At 42.0% G+C, this 20,545-nt stretch overlaps 1 protein-coding gene across 3 annotated transcripts in view; it reads right to left on the bottom strand.

Moving 5' to 3' along the window:
- Positions 1-20,545, bottom strand: part of Lrrc49 (leucine rich repeat containing 49) — a 93,983-nt gene that overhangs the window by 42,437 nt on the left and 31,001 nt on the right. For all 3 annotated transcript variants that reach the window (XM_021171703.3, XM_021171704.3, XM_085844688.1), the window contains one exon: positions 16,487-16,548. In XM_021171703.3, coding sequence (XP_021027362.1) covers positions 16,487-16,548 — 62 coding nt within the window. The remainder of the gene's footprint in view (positions 1-16,486; positions 16,549-20,545) is intronic.

Here is a 20,545-nt window from a genome sequence, read left to right on the forward strand (position 1 = left end):
TCGCTTCACAGTGACCTCTGTCCCGTCAGATCAGGTCAGATCTTCACACTAACAGGTGTTCGCTTCACTTTGACCTCTGTCCGGTCAGATCAGGTCAGATCTTCACACTAACAGGTGTTCGCTTTACTTTGCAACAGACGACTTAGGAGCTATCACAAGGAAGGGGTCTGTTTTCTCCAAGAAAGAAATTTAAATCTTTTCAAATGTTCGAAATTATGCATTTGATGGTTTAGCCCACTGAGGAGATTCTTGGACTGGACGATCTTGAGACAGCTGTGAACAACAAAGTAAGCTGACTCTAACACAACCCTAGCCTAGCTTCTCCGTCCTATTTCCTTCTGAACAGATTTACATCCTGGGCTGTGGCCACAAAAAGCATTGAAGGACTGACTTCTGAGACTGCTACATGGCAGAACTTGCTCAATGAGGCCTTTAAAAGATCTATGAGAAAGAAGCAGGAGAGATCCAGCAGACCCAATAGCCTCTTCTGGCCTCTGTGGGCACCAGAAACACATGTAAAACACTTAGCAAATGTAGGCAAAACACAGTTTTTAAAAAGTTATTTATGAATATTGAGAAACATCAGATTAAACTTGGCTTTATTTATTCAGTCATTAAAGTGAGTAATAACTATGGCCATTTGGTGCCAGGCATGACACACCAGAGTATCATGAACTGACTGGGGGCCCTGTACACTATGAAACTGGATGTAGAGGAAGGAAGAGAGGAAACCATTTCTTCATTTGGAGTTGTATCCCTAAAGAATGAAAATAATTCTTTCCATTTAGGTTTGAGTTTTAATTGCAAAAAAACCCAAAACAAAACAAAACAAAACAAAAAGCCCACATTCCCTCAAGTAGATCAAACATAAAAGTTCTGTAATTGGAAGGACACATTTGGTTTGGGCATAATTGATTGTAGACAGGAGTGTCTGCTCAAATTAGCTGACGAACATGTCCAGTCTCTTCAATGCTTTGCCCTTGTCTGTTCGCCTTTGTATCAAGTAGCCACCTCTCTACACTTAGGGTTTCATTTGAACACTGAGGACTTCATCTTGCCTTTGGCAGTGTTTCTACAAGGCATCTACACAAACACCATTAGAGAAGGTGAGCCACTTGGAATGTTTGTGTTATAAACTGAATTTAATCAGTTTACACCTTAAATTTGTTTCTGAATATACTCTTAATTTATTGCTGTAGTTAGAAAACTTTAAAAGGAAATCATAAGTATATATTGGTCTCAATTAGTCATACCTGTTTGTTTCTGAACCATGAAAAAAACTACCCAATACTTAATCACAAATAATTTTAAAGTTTAAGGGCCTTCCTTTTAAGAATACTCAACCAAAACCTTTATGCAAATTCAAGAACCCTTGCATTAAAGAAACCTCAGAGGGTCTTTGATTCATAATTGCTTTTTAAATGTCAATTCAACCCACAGCTTCTGGGAAGAACACTATCCCCTGGGCAGGGTATGACAATTAAGCGCTCTCTCTCTCTCTCTCTCTCTCTCTCTCTCTCTCTCTCTCTCTCTCTCTCACACACACACACACACACACACACACACAGAGTTTCCATGCACCTTTTTCAAATGTCTTGGTGTTAGCTATTCTTCCCCTCCATTCCTCCTCACCTTCACATCAACTGTGTTCTACTAATGCCTTCCCTCATCATTTTTCTCCTCCCACGCCCATCAATGGTCTCTCTGTAGTTTATCAGATTCTCCGAGTCCTCCAAGTTAAACAAGCAAATCTAAAGACTCAGTGCTGGGGACCCACGCATGCAGCATTTGTCTTCTAGGTCTGAGTTACCTCACTCAGTATAATTCTCTCCAGTTCCATCCATTTACCTGCCAATTTTATGATTTCATGTTTCTTTATAGCTGAGTAGAACTGGATTGTATATAGGTACCACATTTTTATTAGGCACTCATCCGCTGATAGACACCTAGGTTATTTCCATGCCCTAGCTACTGTGAACAGGGCAGCTATGAACATGGATGAACATGCATTGGCAGTAGAAAAAAAGAATACAGTGCCAGGTATGAGATACCTTCCTTCAAGCTATTGGTCAAGGGTGCCTGAGACCCCCACAAAACAATACATGCTATTGCAACTTCTCTTGGTTGCCACCAGAACTAGATAAGACCTAGCAGCTGATCACATCACACACTTTGATCACAGGACATCAAAAAAAAAAATTAAATTGGCCAAGAAGCTTCCTCCCTAATGGCTGGCTTTCACAGTGGGAATGTGCTGTGTAGGCTGTGGGGGACAAAGTCATCTACAGTCTTACCTAGATGTGAGCCCTGTGCACTACAATGACAACGGTGGCAAGACATGCCTATGGCTGCAAGTGGCCCAGGGTTATGAGGGTAACCAACCACATTCCTGTTGGATTTAAGGTCCATTCTACGGGGTGGGGAGAGTATGCCTATGGTACTCTAACTCTGGCAAGAACTGATGGTTGGAAAGCTCATGGGCCTTAAGGGTGAACCCACTACTGATAATGTTGTTAAATGTGTCCTCTAAATTCAGATCTCTACCCAGAGACAGTGCAGCTCCCAGACCTCAGCAGAGAAACTCTTTGTTCAGCAGAAAGAGGTTAACACCAAACTCATAATTGGCCAAAGTGCAGAGAATGAGTGTCTGTGACAGACAGACAGACAGACAGACACACACACACACACACACACACACACACACACACACACAAGCTCTAGGATCATCATGGAAGGAGAGGTAGAAAGACTGTCAGAACCAGAGGTCAGGGAAGACTGGAAGCAAACAATGTCTACTTCATCATCACGGCAGTTATGGCTGCCTGCACAGAATCAAGCTAGTCAGTATTCTACGTTGGAGGGACTGGGCTTATAATCCCTTATCCCAACATTTCTCAACCTGTGGACAGCACCCCGTTGGGGGTTTAACAACCCATTCATGGTGGGGGTCACTGAAGAGCATCAGAAAACAGACGTTTATATTACAGTAGGAAAATTATAGTTATGAAATGGCAACAAAAATAATTCTGTGGTTGGAGGGGTCACCACAACATGAGGAACTGAATTTAAGGGTTGCAGCATCAGGGAGGTTGAGAACCACTAACCTTTCCCTTACTAAGAAACTATGGATAGATGATGGCTTCCAAAGAGAGGGAGAGTCAGTTTTCTTTAAGAATTGGCCAATGGTTGGTATCTAGAACCCTGTCCTGTTGACCTGCTCCAGTGCATGGCCCCAAATCTATCAGTACATGGGCAGCACAGACTAGGCTCAGTGGGCTATTAAAAAAAAAAAAAGACAGGAAATTGTGACGGGGTTAGAAAGTTGGTATGGGTTTGGGAGTAGGTCTGGGAGAAGTTAGTGGTAATTGTGATAATGCTTTATTTGCATCAATAAAATTCTCAAATAATTAATAAAATATTATACTAAAATTGTTAATGCACACCAGCATAATAGTACACACCTGTAATTCCAAACTTTAACAGTTCAGTTATACAGCAAGTTAAAGATTATCCTATGCTACACAGTAAGACTTTCTTTCTAAATAAACAATATACATACATTTATGCTAATTCATTGCCATAAATAGCTATCAGTCTCTCGGGTCAAGTGTGAATTCAGCCTGATGCAAGGTGTGGAAACAGCCAGCAATCAGGACCTTCATTTAATTTTAGTTTAAGAAGACTTCTTCGGGGTAAAACACCTCAATTTATTTGAACTTGTGAAAATGAACCTTTATAACAACAATAAAATGAGTTAGAAAATTCACTGTGACTTCAAAATCATCTGTGCTTATTTATAAGCTGGCTGAGAATTCCCAGAAAATCTCCAATTACTAATGATACCTGCTGAAATGAGGTGATGGCTGCAGAGACCACAGCTGTGCAAAGACTAACCTCAACAGTTTTCTCTGAGGAGCTGGACAGTACGCTCTGTGCCACACCCTGCTTCAGAATGCCTTACTACAGCCAGGGCAGCATTTTTATGTACTTTTGTACTAGCAGAATTAACATTTTAAATAACTATAGATAAGACAGGACAGAAGTAGCGGGTAATAAAATAAGGCATATAATAACTGAAACAAACAAACAAACAAAGCAATGCTGTCCATTAGCGGTGCCTTGTTCCTTTAGCATCCATGCAAGGGAATAAATAAGCCTGAGAGAGATCCCCAGACTCTCCACTGACTTACCCATTCACCTGTCCTTTTCATTTCTTCCTTCCTTCCTTGCTTTTTCTTTCTTTTTTTTTTCTACAACTGCTTTGTGAACTCTGACCCTTCAATAAACTGCAAGGCTTATAAACACTGTCCTCAGAAAAAACCATGTCTGAGACTATAAAGAGGAGACTCCCAGTGCAGGAGGAAGCTGCTGTAAGGAAAACCACACTGTCAGCATCTCAACAGCCTATGCAAACAACACTGCTACTGCTGGGACCAGCTGGTGTTCAGGGCGCCCTGATAACTCGCAGATTGAACCTCTATTTTCTACTTACATCGTGTAGATGCTTTCACTGGCAGTCAACTCCATACCCAACTTAGTAAATTAGAAGACACGATGTGAGTACATTCTGTCAAGAGTTCAAAGAGAACCTCACCCAAGTTATTACTGTACAATATACAAAAAGATGCAGAAGACGCACAAAGAAGTTGACTTCTAGTGCCTATTTATCTACAGAAACTTTTCCAGATAATGTTACATCATTCTGTTCTAGAGGAATGACAGTGATGTTTCCATAACAGAGGGAAATCTTGTACTTGCCTGGCATGTACAGTTCCTGAGCTTCATTCATCTCCAGCAACACACACACACACACACACACACACCATAAGGAGAAATAGGGAAACAAGAGAAATCATTAGTGGTTATAATTTCTAGCAGACACCATTAGAATATTTCCTTTTAAAAATGTATTTTTATTTTGTGTTTATGGGTACTTTGTCTGCACATGTGTGTACACTACACGTATGCCTGGCCTACAGACATTAGAAAAGGGTGTTGGATCCCCTGGAATTAAAATTACAGATGGTTGTGAACTGTCATGTGGGTTCTGGGAGTCAAACTAGAGTCTTCTGAAAAAGCAGCTAGTGTTCTTCACCACTTAGCTGTCTCCCCTGCCACATTAGACTCTTTCTAACAGCTCTACTTCCTACAAAAACAAAATAGAAGCCTAGATTTAAAATTTCACCAGCCAAAGAGTACACATGGAGAAACTCATGGCTCCAGCTGCATTTGTAGCAGAGGATGGCCTTGTCGATCATCAATGGGAGGAGAGGCCCTTGTTCCTGTAAAGGCTCTATGCCTCAGTGTAGGAGAATCCCAGGGCCAGGAAGCAGGAGTGGGTGGGTTGTTGAGTGGGGGGGGGGAGGTGGAGGGGACAGGGGGTTTTCAGAAGGGAAACCAGGAAAGGGGATAACATTTGGAATGTAAATAAAGAAAATATATAATTAAAAAAATTTCAATGTCAGAGTCTGGGAGATGGCTCAGCAGGCACCTGCCACCAAGCCTGATAACCTAAATTCAATACCCAAGACAACATGGGGGGAGGAGGAAACCAACCCAGCAAGTTGTCCTCTGACTTCTACACGGCTGCTATAGCACTTGTCCCTGACCAATAATAAGTAAATAGATAGATAATAAATAAATAAATGATTAAAAAAAAGACAGTGTTGAGAATAGCAGGATTGTTTTTAAAGTGGGGCTAAAGAGACAGCTCAGTGGATAAGAGCTCTAAATGTTCTTGGAAAAAAATTCAAGATTAGTTCCCAGTACCCATATTAGGTGGCTCACAACTCCTTGTAACTTTACTTCCAGAGGGATCTAATACCCTCTTCTAGTCCCAAGGGTAAAAAAGCAGAAAGTTGTCTGAAACAGCATTTCCCTTACAGTATAAGGTAGAATCTGGTATTTTTCTCTTTTGTCTTCTTTTCCTAGTCCTGAAGAACCAAGCTGGTTGTAGCATCCCTGGTTATGTTCTGGACTGAGGTTACAAAACACAGATCAGTGATATTTTCAAGTCAGGTATAATTCCAGCTTTACCTATGAATTCTTGAACTGAATTTAAAACTACAGAACTGGGGCTGTGGGAGCTGTGAAATTGGAATCCACAAAAAGTAACTTCAAATGCTGCATTTAGCATGTGAATTCTTAGTGTCATTTAATCTGAGAGGTACAAGTTGATCTTGAGTTATCCTAACAGCAATAGGAAATGCAAAGTTGATTGCCAAGGTAAAGGTAGACAAAAAGACCAAGCAGAGGTATAGGGTGTCTTTAAGGAGGCTAGGTAGGCCAGGATGTTGGGTGCTGTGGGAAAAAAACTAGAATGGGAAGGTAGGCCTGGCCTGTTCTGAAAGCTACCTCTTCTGGCGTATTCTACACTATGCCAAGAGAACATAAGTATTCAATGTAGAAAGGAAATTCTGACATGTAGCAACATGAATGACCCTGAGTAGATCATACAGGCTACACATAAAAGTACAAACAGTGTAGGATTTCATTCATGTGAGGAACCTCCCTCAGCAATCAACTTCAGAGACAGAATAGAACAGAGGTTGCTAGTGTCAGAGGATGGGCCTGTGGAGACTGTTTAGTGAGTATTGCACTCCAGATCTGCAAGATAAAAGAGCCCTTGAGACTGGCTACAAAGCACCATGAATATACCTCGCTGGCTTAGGGTATCCATTGCTGTGAGGAGAGACCATAGCCACAGCAACTCTTATAAAGGAAAACATTTAATTGGAGCTGGCTTACAGTTTGGAGGTTTAATCCATTATTGTCATGGCAGGAAACATGACAGTGTACAAGCAGACATGGTGCTGGAGAAGGAGCTGAGAGCTCTGCATCCAGATCATCAGGCAGCAAATGGGAATGCCACACTAGGCCAAGCTTGGCATGAGACCTCAAAGCCCAGCCTTATGGTGACACAGTTCCTCCAACAAGGACACATCTACTCCAGCAATGCTACACCTCCTAACAATGTCACTCCCTGTGGGCCATGCATTCAAACACAAGAGTCTATGGGGACCATTCCTCTTAAACAACCACATTCCACTCTCTGGTCCACATAAGCTTGTAGCCATAACATAATGTAAAATATATTTAGTCTAACTTCAAAAGTCCCCATAGGCTGTAATGGTCTCAACAGTGTTTAAAAGTTCAAAATTCAAAGTCCCCTGTGAGATTCATGCAATTTCTTAACTGTAATCCCCTGTAAAATCTAAATGAAAAAGCAGATCACATACTTCCAACATATGACGGTATAGGACATACACTACAGTTCCAAAAGGTAGGAAAGGAGCACAATAAGGCAATACTGGACCAAAGCAAGACTGAAATCGAGTTGCACAAACTCCAAACTCTGCATCTCTATGTCTGATGTCAAAACATTCAGCAGATCTCCAACTCCTTATCATCTTTGTTGAGCAGATCTCTCAACTCCTGTCATCTTTGTTGACAGCAACACACTTCTATCTCTTAGGCTGGTTCCACTTCCCGTGAGCTTCTTTTCTTGGCAGGTATTCCACAGCTCTGGCATCTCCAACATCTTGGGGTTTCTAAGGCAATCCAGGCTTCACCTTTACAGCTTCACTCAATGGCTGCTCTAAGCCTCCATTTAGGGACACCCTTGCCATGTGTCTGGCCTCAATGGCTTTCCTTAGTTGTGGAGGGGAGTTCCATAACTGCTTTCTTCTATCCTTGACTTTAAAGCCAGAATCATGGGGCTGGACCTGCCAAGTTCTACTTCTTGCTGGGGCTGGAACATGCCTGCCTTGTTCAATTACTTCTTCACCAGCTCTTTGGTTTCCTTCATTATCTAAGCTTGGTTGTCCTGGAGCTTGCTCTGTAGACCAGGCTGGCCTAGAACTTAGAGATCGGCTGCCTCTGCCTACCAAATTCTGGGTTTTAAGGCATGTGCCACCACTAAGCTTTTCTTTAATTCCTTTTCACAAATTGGAATCTTGGCTGGGCAGGACCTTGCCCTGAGATCAACGCTGCATTTATTACATAGCATCAGGATTTTCTTTTATCTATTTATCTCCATGAACAAAGGACTCAGCTCCATTCCACTTCCGGGTACTCCTTTTCTCCTCCAGCTGTGCATTTTGTATTTTTCCTCGCTCAGTTCACCCCTTTTCATGGGAGATCTGCATAAGAGTGACCACTAATAACCACACAGCAGAGTCAATACTAGGCTGTTTTGAGATTTACTCATTACTTGAACCTCAGGCAGAATTTTCTTCCAATAAGGGAAGAAAGCAACCACATTCTTCACCAAAATATCACAAGAATGATCTCTAGGTTACATATTAATATTCCTCTCCTCTGAAGCCTCTCGTGCCGGTTTTAGAGTTTAGCTCCCACAGTCCTAATCACCCTCAGGACCACTTTCTATCCTACTAGGATGGCCCATTAAGCCCCACTTAAAGTGTACAACTACTTTCCTAATACAAAGTCCCAAAGTCTACATTCCTCCAATTTAAAACAAAAAACAAAAAAACAAAACAAAACAAAACAAAAAAACTTGGTCAAGCCTATCACAGCAATACCTGACTCTTCATACCAACTTCTGCCTTAGGGTTTTTGTTTTTTTTGTTTTTTGATTTTTTCCTGTGAGGAAACACTATGACCACAGACAGCACCTCTTATAATGGAAAATATTTAATTGGAGCTGGCATACAGTTCAGAAGATTAGCCTATTATTGTCATGGCAGGAAACATGGCAGCATGCAGACAGACATGGTGCTAGAGCAGGAACTGAGAGTTCTACATCCAGATCAGCAGGCAGCAGAAGTGAATGTTCTAGAATGTGTACACTAGGCATAGCTTGAGCATAGAAATTTCAAAGCCTCCCCCTACAGTGACACACTTCCTCCAACAAGTTCACACCTACTCCAACAAGGCCATGCCTCCTAGTAGTGTCATACTTATGGGTCGAGCATTCACAAGAGGCTATGGGGTCAGTACCTTTTCAAACCACTACACTCACACTACTGATATTAAAACAGCATTCCATTGCAGGAGTCATCATCTTAGCCATGGAAGATTGCTGAGAACAGTGACAGCAAGTGTTGGGAACTGAGCTCAAGCTGAACATGGAAAGAGAGAAGAACAGGGTTTCAGGTATGCTCTGATGGCCAAAGTCAACAGGGCTCCTCCACTCCCAGGAGGCAAGTTTCATTACTGTATGTGTATATCCTAAACGAAGACCAACTATAGATATGCTCCCTCCCTCCTGAACTTACCATCTGCACCCACAGAAATTTCTAAATAAGCCCGTGTTGAGCAAATAAGTTGTCTTAGTCATTTTTCTCTTGCTGTGAAGAGACACCATGACCAAGGCAACTTTTATAAATAAAAGGAAGCATTTAATTTAATTTAACATAGGTTGCTTACACTCAGAGGTTTAGTTCATTATCATCATGGCAGGAAGCATGGCACCAAGCAGACAGAGATAGTGCTGGAGTAGTAGCTGAGACTTCTACAATGGCAGATTGGTAGGCAGGAGGAAGAGCGAGAGAGGCACTGGGCCTGGCTTGAGCTTCTGAAATCCCAAGGCCCACCCCAAATAACACACTTCCTCCAACAAGGCCACATACACCCCAACAAAGCCATACCTCCTAATGGCACTCCCTAAGTATTCAAATACATGGGCCTATAGGAGCCATTCTCATTCAAATCACCACATAAGTCTATCTTAGAGCCCTTCATTTCCTAGCCTGGGCTACAGACTGTGTCTTGAAAGGAAAGAAACCAAAGAGAAGGAAAGCTTACTAGTAAAGACACACACATTGCATTTGGTGGTTTGAATGAAGAAGGCCTCCAGAGGCTTGTATAGTTGGTGAATTATGTTTAATTTATAATTTTAAAAGATATTTTAATTTATTTATGTGTATGCGTATGAGTGATCAATTTGCATGTGTGCCTGAATGACAGAAGAGAACTTCGGATCCCATTACAGATGGTTGTGATCCACCACGTGGTTGCTGGGAATTGAACTCAGGACCTCTGAAAGAGCAACCAGCTCTTAACTACTAAGCCATCTCTCTAGCCCCAAGGCTAGTATGTTTGAATACGTGGTCCCCAGTAGGCAGAACTATTTGAGAAGGATCAGGAGGTACTGTATTTCTGAGAAGGTATGGCACTGGGAGCAGGCAGTGAGGTTTCATAAGATTCACGTGATTCAAAGTAGTGCTCACACTCTGTCTAGTTTGTCATGGACCAAGATGTGAGCTCTTAGCTGTTTCTTCCCTCTGCCATGGACTCCAGCGTTCTGACACTGTAAAGCCATTTAAACATTTTCTTTTTAAGTGACATTGGTGTCTTAGTCAGGGTTTCGATTCCTGCACAAACATCATGACCAAGAAGCAAGTTGGGGAGGAAAGGGTTTATTCAGCTTACACTTCCATACTGCTGTTCATCACCAAAGGAAGTCAGGACTGGAACTCAAGCAGGTCAGGAAGCAGGAGCTGATGCAGAGGCCATGGAGGGATGTTCTTTACTGGCTTGCTTCCCCTGGCCTGCTCAGCCTACTCTCTTATAGAACTGAGACTACCAGCCCAGATATGGTCCCACCCACAAGGGGCCTTTCCCCCTTGATCACTAATTGAGAAAATGCCTTACAGTTGGATCTCATGGAGGCATTTCCTTTCTCTGTGATAACTCCAGCTGTGTCAAGCTGACACAAAACTAGCCAATACAATTGGTCATGGCATTGTGTCACAGCCCTAGACAAGTAACAAAGAAAACGAGGCTCAGAGAACAACACTGAAAAGCAACAGCAGCTTAGAAGGGCTGGAAGACTGAATGACCCCAGCTAGAGAGTACATACATACAGCAATCCTCCTGATTTATCACAGGCTGTTTCTCTCAGGATGATCATGAGCAATGAACTTTGGCAGATGCCCCTAACACTTTATGGGCTAGGTGAGGGCATAGAGTTAGTGCAAGATGAGAAAGGGAGGGGTTCCTACAGTGTGGACCCGGAAGCTTGAGCCCTCTGAGTCAAGTATGCCCTTCTCTTTCCTAAGGCCTATCCATCACCAACAGCTCAGCCAAGTGGCTCTTCCTGCTCAGCAGCGGGTATGCATTTACCTCTGTGCTCCCCTGTTGTTGTCCCACATAACTAAGCCTAACACTGCACTGAAATGTACTAACTTCACCTGTGCCTTCCCATATGAAGCCATGGATGCTCTGAGGGATACAGTCTACTGACAGAAGTGACATGGGATATGTGGGTCACTCTCTAACAGTAACTTTAATGCTTACTGACAGAAATCAGGGCTGTTCTGCTATCTTCAGGCAAGCACACAATACAGGTCTATTCGATGCTCACAAGGAACCCACCATTAAACATAAGGAACTACTTCTCCCATGTTGGAGCTCTTTGAATTCCATAATGAAATCTCATTTTGGAAGTTTCTGCATTTCCACAGGGCATATAAGAGTTGATGCTGATGGACCATTAAGATTCCAACAACTGGCCAGCCCCACAACACCCAGAGGCAGCTCCACTCCCAGGTGCTCTAACATACCCAGGATCAGAGGATCCCAGGAGCTTGGTCACACCAGATCTCAAGGTCCCAAAGGCAGCTTGACTCCCATGAGCTCGGACACACCCAGGATCTCAGGATGGAAGGGTCCCAGAATCACAGGATCACAGAGACAGCTTGACTTGGAGGAGTTCTGACACAACCAGGATCACAGGAAATGTAAGCTCCAGTCGGACATAGCCAGGGCAGGTAGCACTAGAGATAACCAGTTGTCGAGAGGCAAGCGTAAGAACATAAGCGGGCTGGTGAGATGGCTCAGTGTGTAAGAGCACCCAACTGCTCTTCCAAAGGTCCAGAGTTCAAATCCCAGCAACCACATGGTGGCTCACAACCATCTGTAACAAGATCTGGCGCCCTCTTCTGGAGTGTCTGAAGACAGCTACAGTGTACTTACATATAATAAATAAATAAATCTTTAAAAAAAAAAAAAAAAAAAGAACATAAGCAACAGAGAAACCAAGTTTATTTGGCATCATGAGAACCCAGTTCTCCCATCATAGCTAGTCCTGTATACCCCAACACACCGGAAAAGCAAGATTAAGATCTAAAATCACTTCTCATGATAATGATAGAGGACATTAAGAAGGACATAAATAACTCCCTTAAAGAAATACAGGAGAACACAGGTAAACAGCTAGAAGCCCTTATAGAGGAAACACAAAAATCCCCTTAAAGAGTTACAGGCAAACACAATCAAACAGGCGAAGGAAAGGAACAAAACCATCCAGGATCTAATAATGGAACTAGACACAATAATGAAATCACAAAGGGAGATAGCCCTAGAGTTAGAAAACCTAGGAAAGAGATCAGGAGTCATAGATGCAAGGATCACCAACAGAATACAAGAGATAGAAGAGAGAATCTCAGGTGCAGAAGATACCATAGAAAACACTGACACAAGAGTCAAAGAAAACAACAACAACAAAAAGAAAAAGCAAGAAGCTCCTAGCCCAAAACATCCAGGAAATCCAGGACACAATGAGAAAACCAAACCTAAGGATAATAGATATAGAAGAGAGTGAAGACTCCCAACTTAAAGGATTCCCTGGTTGTGTCAGTAAATATCTTCAACAAAATTATAGAAGAAAACTTCCCTAACCTAAAGAGTGAGATGCCCATGAATATACAAGAAGCCTACAGAGCTCCAAATAGACTGGACAAGAAAAGAAATTCATCCTGTTATATAATAATCAAAACACCTAATGCACTAAACAAAGAATTTTAAAAGCAGTAAGGGAAAAAGGTCAAGTAACATATAAAGGCAGACCTATCAGAATTATACCAGACTTCTCACCAGAGACTATGAGAGCTAGAAGATCCTGGGCAGATGTCATACAGACCCTAAGAGAACACAAATGCCAGCCCAGGCTACTATACCCAGCAAAACTCTCAATCACCATAGACAGAGAAAAAAAGATATTCCATGACAAAACCAAACTATACAATATCTTTCCACAAATCCAGCCTTACAAAGGATAATAGATGGAAAACACCAACACAAGGAGTGAAACTACACCCTAGAAGAAGCAAGAAAGTAATCTTTCAACAAACCCACACAAACATAATTCCACCTCTAACAAGAAAATTAACAGGAAGTAACAATCATTTTCCTTAATATCTCTTAATATGAAAATTAATACTACCATCATATCCTAATCGATTGAAATTCAAAAATATGAGGAATTAGAAATTTGTCGGCTGTCATTCCGTGGTCTCTCTAATCTGGTAATGGGAGAAATAGGTCCAATATTGTACAATCCATTTATACTTTCTGCTTGTTTTTACATGACAGGGTCTTGCTGTGTGCCACATAATGGCCTTGGAATTGTGCTTCTCCTATCTCAGCCTCTCTATTAGTAGGATTGTTGATTTGATGTTTTTACACTATACTATGTATGGTTTTCAGAACAGCTTACATAGTTCAAAATTATTTATACAGCCAAAAGAAATGTAGACAATTAATTTGGGAGGTGGCTTGTAAGAGAACAGCAAAGAGTAAGACTGAAGGTTTTGCTTGATATTTGTAATTATTGTATCATTTTTGAAGAAGAGGACTTTATAACTTACCCCTATTCTTTTTTTTAAAGTTACTCTTATTTTGAGATGAATGCTTTTCAAAATCATCATAGTCAATGAACTAGAATCTTACCCTTACCTAATGTCTGTGCCACCCTCCAAGCAAAACCATTCTTCATTGAAACAGTTGATGAATGACTTCATGGATAATACACACACCATTTCTTAAATGAATGTAACCTGTTCCCTGCGGGCTGGAAATGACAATAATCACTCAAGTCAAATAGCTTTGACCATAGCAGGAAATCTGTATCCAAAAATCCTGCCTACAATTCATTCTTTGGTGCAGCAGAACTGTCAACTCTTAACTTAGCTACTATAGAGTTAAAATCCTTTGGTGATGTGAGGGACATTCAAGTACAGCCTTATTACAATGAACTCCAACGTCCAAAAACTGTTCTTATTTTGTGTTTGTACCACAGTAAGCCAAGAGTTTAAGCTCTACTAAAAACAAAACAAACAAACAAAAAGACTTTATCTATTTTTGTTCATTAAAAAACCTAATAGTGATATATTATTTTAAAATATCATACAGTTAATATATTTGGAGTTATTTAAAATTTATATTGAGAAAAACATGTATTTTCTGCATTGCTGTAGACAAACGTCTACATAAGACTGTTCAGTTGATTGTTGTTTTATATCAAACAACTTTTATAATACTCGTTTTCATTGTTACAGTATTTTATACATTTTAAGAATATGATTTTAAAAAAGGTATTACATACAGGTTTTGAAAGGGGGGCTCTCCAAGAGGAGTTAGGGTACAAAAGGGAAAGAAGAATTTGATGTAAGTCTATTTACTCAAAATATGTTTTCAAATACAGATAAATTGAAATTTTTTTAAAAAATATTCCAACAACTTGGCGAAAACCTAAAAGGTCTTACAAGAGAGAGAAAGGGTCAATAGGTTTTCCCCTCTAAATGGCCATAGACTGGCTCTCTTCATTTGCCAGATGCAGTTTACATCTCCACAGAGAGGACCAGAAGCTCCTATAAAATGGCCTTCCCTTTGTTGTTTCTCTCTGTGACCTCAGCTATCCAGGAACACAGGACTGGAAAACCTGGCAGCTCTATTAACCAGAACATGAGTCTAGAAGATGCAGAGTTGTCACTGAAGTAGTGTCTAGTGGCCAGCAGCACAGCTAACGGACATACTCCTGTCTTAAGTAAAGTTCACACAAATGTTTTAAGGCTATTTTTTCCTTCCCCAAACCTAATGCGTTCATGATACAAAACCTCTGGGTCACATATCAGGTGGAAACACTAAAGAAACTCTAAAGCTCAGCAGCCTGTGGAGAAATACACAGATGGAAAGCAGTTAAGGGTGGGGGTGGGGAGTGGATAGATAGACCTTGAAGTGTTGTCTCACTTATTCCTCAGTTTCTTAGGAAATCATGCTTCCTTTGTTTGTTTGTTTGTTTGTTTGTTTGTTTGTTTTCAAGGAAAAGAAATCCCACCAATCATATTTTGCAGGCTGGGTGACCCTCCCTTCCAGACTTTGAAAGAAAGCTCTCTAGTATATAAGCAACCAAACCAAACTCCTTATAAGCTCAAAGTTTAGGAGTTCAGAGAGCTTGTGTCCTGGGGCCAGGGAGCAACATAATCTATATATAAGCAAATATATGTCTCTTCAATTGCTCACATGAACAAGTTCACCTTGGACTAGGGAAATCAAAGGGTTTGCAGCAGCTTAAACAGTGAGTATTCTCTCTAGAGCTTTGTCAGTCATTAGGTAGAAATCTCCTAAAGAAAACCAATGTTAACAAAAAGGGCCACATCCCCCTTACACACACACACACACACACACACACGCACACACATGCACAGGCACACGCACCCGTACACACATACAAGCACACACGTGACAGCAGGGCAGTTAGAGAAGCATGGTGCAGGCTGGGAGAACACCGAAAGTCCTACAGAAAACTTCCATGCCTCTCTATGGAGGAGAAAAGGGAGGATTGAAGGGCATTTCCTCTGAAATCCAGTCTCTCTAAAATGTTCACCATTGAGGTAACTGTTTTCTTTTAGAGATAGAGGATAGGAAAGTGGGGTTAAACTTAGGTATGAGCCAGGAAGAGAAAGGATGTGACCAGAAAGATGCACAGAACCCCATAGTTTCTGGTCCTCAGGACCAGGTCCAGGAAGAGATGTGCTTTTAAACTTAATAGGTATCCTACACACATGCAAGTCCAGAGATCAGCCTTGAAGAGAAACCAAAGAACAGAGGGGAAGCCAAGTTCAGACAGAGGCAGAGGGAAGGAGATAGAAAGCCAGTAGGGAAGGACTACTGGCACTGAGGGCTGGCCTCTGCCTCCACTTCATTCGCTAGCCTCCCACACTAACACTGGGCAACACATCATGCTATAAGGACGGCAAGCTAAATGTGTGCATTTGTGTATTCTCATGACCTTCTCAGCAGCACGCGTTCTAAGCAGAAACTCACTTAGAAGGCAGGCACGGCCTAATTCCCATGCAGCTCAGTGACAAATATAGCCTGCTTTATCAAAACTGCTCAGTGGCGGTACAAATCGCAGACGATAATTTATGAAAGAAACTAATTCAACTAACTAAGGCAGTGGCTGTCAAACAAAGGACAGCAAATCCACACTGACAGCTCCATGCAGCCCACCAGCAGAACTAAAGAAAGGCCTACTCTGCTAACTGCATCATCTTTAGCAACAGAGGCAGAAAACACAAGAGCTTCCTTTTCCCAACAAAGAACTTTGTCATGGGCGGTCCCCCATTTTCAAATGTAAAATCTTTCAGGACAGTAAACCTCTCCCCTGCATTGACAATCTCAGAGCATTAGAGCCCACACAGACAAGTTATCTATTAATGAGCTGGGAGTTGCCACCTACCTAGTTATATTGTTGAAGCTGAGGAAGAGGCGTTGGAGGCAGGGCAAATTATCCACATCTCTCTAGAAAATAACAGAAAGCAAAAATTTATCAGTTGAAAGAAAAAAATATTGTATTAAAATGCCTTCTTGTTCAGCTGCTGGAAGATATTCATGTCTCTCCCCCTCCCGCTACACCCTTCATCTCCTCTGGACTCGGAGAGCCATTCTTTGCTGCTGCAGAGCAGGCGAGTGGGAGGGTGTCAGCACATCCGCAGAGCAAGCTGCACCAGCACTAGCAAGGTACAAAGCGGTGGAGGAAGCAGGGATCACTGCGGCTAGCTTCCTTCGTGCTCTCTCTCGGGAAGGATGCCAGGATGCTACTTCAGCATTTACACAGCACAGGCAGTGTGATCCAGGCTTGCTCAAAGTCACTTTTCAAAAGGACACACTCAAAAGCTTTTCAAACAATGGGGCAAATTTCAAGGCCATTTACCTCATTATTCTCAAACTGTTGGAAATAGATCACTCAGTTACAAGGACACAATACAGGGACAACCACTGCCAAACTAAAAGCACTATAAGGTCAGCTACTAATCTAGGCACGGACTAAAAGTTTACACTGTATACTTTAACATATGCTAAAAAATGTTCCTGCAGTATTTTTAAATGTTGCTCTTAGCCAATACTGAAAGATTTAGGCTCGGATGACTGGGGAAAAAAACATAATAAACACACTCAATTTCATTAGGCATAACAACAACAACAAACCCCCAAAACAAAAACAATAAAAAAGCCTTCCAAAAGAACTGACATAGTAGAGGACTAGCCTCTGCTAAGGAAGTAGAGTAATCTGACTTAATGTAGAAAAGACAGCACTTGAGGCTGCCGCAGGTGCAGCACAAGGGTGGGCTGGCATATTGGAGGGTGGGCTGTCAGGTGGAGGGTGGGTTAACAGAGTAGAGGGTAGGCTGTCAGGTGGAGGGTGGACTATCAAGTGGAGGGGGCTATCAGATAGAGGGTGGGCTGTCAAGGTGGAGGGTGGGTTAACAGGGTAGAGGGTGGGCTGTCTGGGTGGAGGGTGGGCTGTCAGGGTGGAGGGTGAGCTGTCAGGTGGAGGATGGGTTAACAGGGCAGATGGTGGGCTGTCAGAAGAAGGGTGGGCTGTCAGGGTGAAGGGTGGACCATCAGGGTAGAGGGTGGGCCGTCAGGGTGGAGGGTGGGCTGGCAGGATGGCTATATAGCCCCAGAGGCTGGGACAGGACATGCCAGACTTCAAGCACTCTGCCACTTCCCATATAAAACCATTTCATTTCCAGTACAGTGTCTTCCTTCTGTAGTAACTGTCATTCCCCAGGCCTCTCTGGAAACACTGATCCATAAAGGTGAAGCAGTAGTTTCTACATCTTTCCATGGTAGAAGTAAAAGTGTAGAAAACAGGACAGCAGACCAATCTCTCCCCCACCGCCATGAGTAACGGGCTGTGTAAGTTGGCAAACTTCTACCATTATCTCTTCCGCCACCTCTCTCTGACTTTCCCACAATTAAGGAGGAGTGCAGGCTTCATAGGATCTTCTTTCCCACCGGAAATGGCTGCTGCTTTCTTACCTCTCCAGAAACAAAAGTCAGAGCTGACCTGAACGCCCTCTCTCCACTCTCTGAGCCCAGACTCTTCCTGGATCTACCTGGGCACAAGCACTCTGGTACCCACTGGGGCTGGAGGCGCCATGCAGCTCCTGAGAGTTACTGCAGTCTCACTCTTGTGTTTGAGTGTTTTGCCTTCCTGTACGTCCACAGAGCAGGGGCATGCCTCTTGCCTCTGAAGGCCAGAAAAAAAGCAATGCATCCCCAGAACTAGAGTTACAGCCAGTAATGAGTATCCAGCTGGGTGCTGAAAACTGAGTCCTCTAGCAAAGCAGCCAGTGCTCCTAACCAAAGCACTCTCTCCAGCCTCTTAAAACCTGTGTTTCTCTTTTTTTATTATTATTACATATAAGTACACTGTAGCTGTCTTCAGACACACCAGAAGAGGGTGTTGGATCTCATTACCGACTGTTGTGAGCCACCATGTGCTTGCTGGAATTTGAACTCAGGACCTTCAGAAGAATAATCAGTGCTCTTAACTGCTGAGCCATCTCGCCAGCCCCTCTTTTTTAAAATAAATCTTTTTAAAAACATTTTAATCTTCTTTTTCAGATCTTGTAAGTTGTTAAGTATTGAAACTTAAATGTCACTGCATCATTTCCCCCTTCCTTTTCCTCACCCCAAGCATTATCATGGATCCTTCTCAAATTCATAGCTTCTTTTTCTTTAACTACTGTTACATACATATATTCTTAAATATATAAATACAACTGGTTCAGCTGCTATAACGTTACTTGTATGTCTATGATTTCAGGGCTGACATTCGGTATTGGATTCCCTCGGGTGGCTGTCAGTAAATATCCTGCCTTCACCTTCGGAACCCAGACCAAGACTACGCTGAGGCTTTAAGCTGTGTTTTATCAATAAGTTCTTCTGGTGGTAGGACCCATCCATCCAACTGCTTGGAACCAAGCTATGATTTAAGCATTTTAGAATGAAAGAGGAAGGAGAAATAGGGGTTGAAATTCTATAAGGATGCTCAAGCCTTTTCCCTTTAAGGAAAAGACAACATGTTAATTGTATTGTCAAGGACTCAACAGTCGTAGCACATCTTTTCTGGATGTAACTATTTCACAGGCAGAGCACTATTATATCACAGCTAGAATATTAATATACATAAGCATGAAAAGAAAATATTGATACCTACAGAAATATTTACAGGTCATATTATTAATCTGCTCACCACCTTATATTTATTGTACTTAAAACATGCTGGAAATCATATTCAACAGACTTCTGAAGTATGATTTAAGGCATTCAATATAGTTTTCACCAAACCCAGATACTATGGCAGATGCCAACAAGAGCTTGCTGACAGGAGCCTGAAATAGCTGTCTCCTGAGAGGCTCTGCCAGTGCCTGACAAATACAGAAGTGGATGCTCACAGCCATCCATTGGACTGAGCACAAAGTCCACAATGAAGGAGTGAGAGAAAGGACCCAAGAAGCTGAAGGGGTTTGCAGCCCCATAGGAAGAACAACAAGATGGACTAACCAGTACCCCCAGAGCTCCTTGGGACTAAACCACCAATCAAAGAAAACACTTGGTGGGACTTGAGGCTCTAGTTGCATATGTAGCAGAGGATGGCCTAGTTGGTCATCAATAGGAGGAGTGGCCCTAGGTCCTGTGAAGATTCTATGCCCCAGTATAGGGGAATACCAGGGCCAGGAATGGGAGTGGGTAGGTTGGGGTGCAGGGGGAGGGAGGAGGGGATAGGGAATTTTCAGAGGGGAAACTAGGAAAGAGGATAACATTTAAAATGTAAATAAAGAAAATATCTAGCCAGGCAGTGGTGGCACACGCCTTTAATCCCAGCACTTGGGAGGCAGAGACAGGCAGATTTCTGAGTTTGAGGCCAGCCTGGTCTACAAAGTGAGTTCCAGGACAGCCAGGGCTATCCAGGGAAACCCTGTCTCTAAAATAACCAAAAAAAAAAAAAAAAAAAAAGAAAAGAAAAGAAAAAAAAAGAAAGAAAGAAAGAAGGAAAGAAAGAAAGAAAAAGAAAAAAAGAAAGTATCTAATAAAAAATAAGAATATGTATCAAAAATAGAGCTGAATGAAATTATGAACTTTGAGACTGATGAAAGGATTAGAAATCCTTATTTTTCTAAAAAATAATGACTTTGCAGATGAAGAACTCATCTCATCTGCTCAACAGTGTTCTCCATATTCCCTAACTTTGTAAGTGAATTGAATGACTTAGCAATCTTCCTGTATGGAATGTCTATTACTCATGACTCAGCAATCTGCCTGTATAGAACGTCCATTACTCATGACTCAGCAATCTGCCTGTATGGAATGTCTATTACTCATGACTCAGCAATCTTCCTGTATAGAGCATCTATTACTCATGACTCATCAATCTGCCTGAATGGAATGTCTATTACTCAGGCTATTCTTAGTGACTCTTCTTACAGAGAAATAAGGAGGAAGCAAG

The sequence above is a fragment of the Mus caroli genome, unplaced genomic scaffold (genome assembly GCF_978045245.1).
Source record: "Mus caroli unplaced genomic scaffold, Mus_caroli_1 scaffold_11, whole genome shotgun sequence".
Classification (NCBI taxonomy): Eukaryota; Metazoa; Chordata; class Mammalia; order Rodentia; family Muridae; genus Mus; species Mus caroli.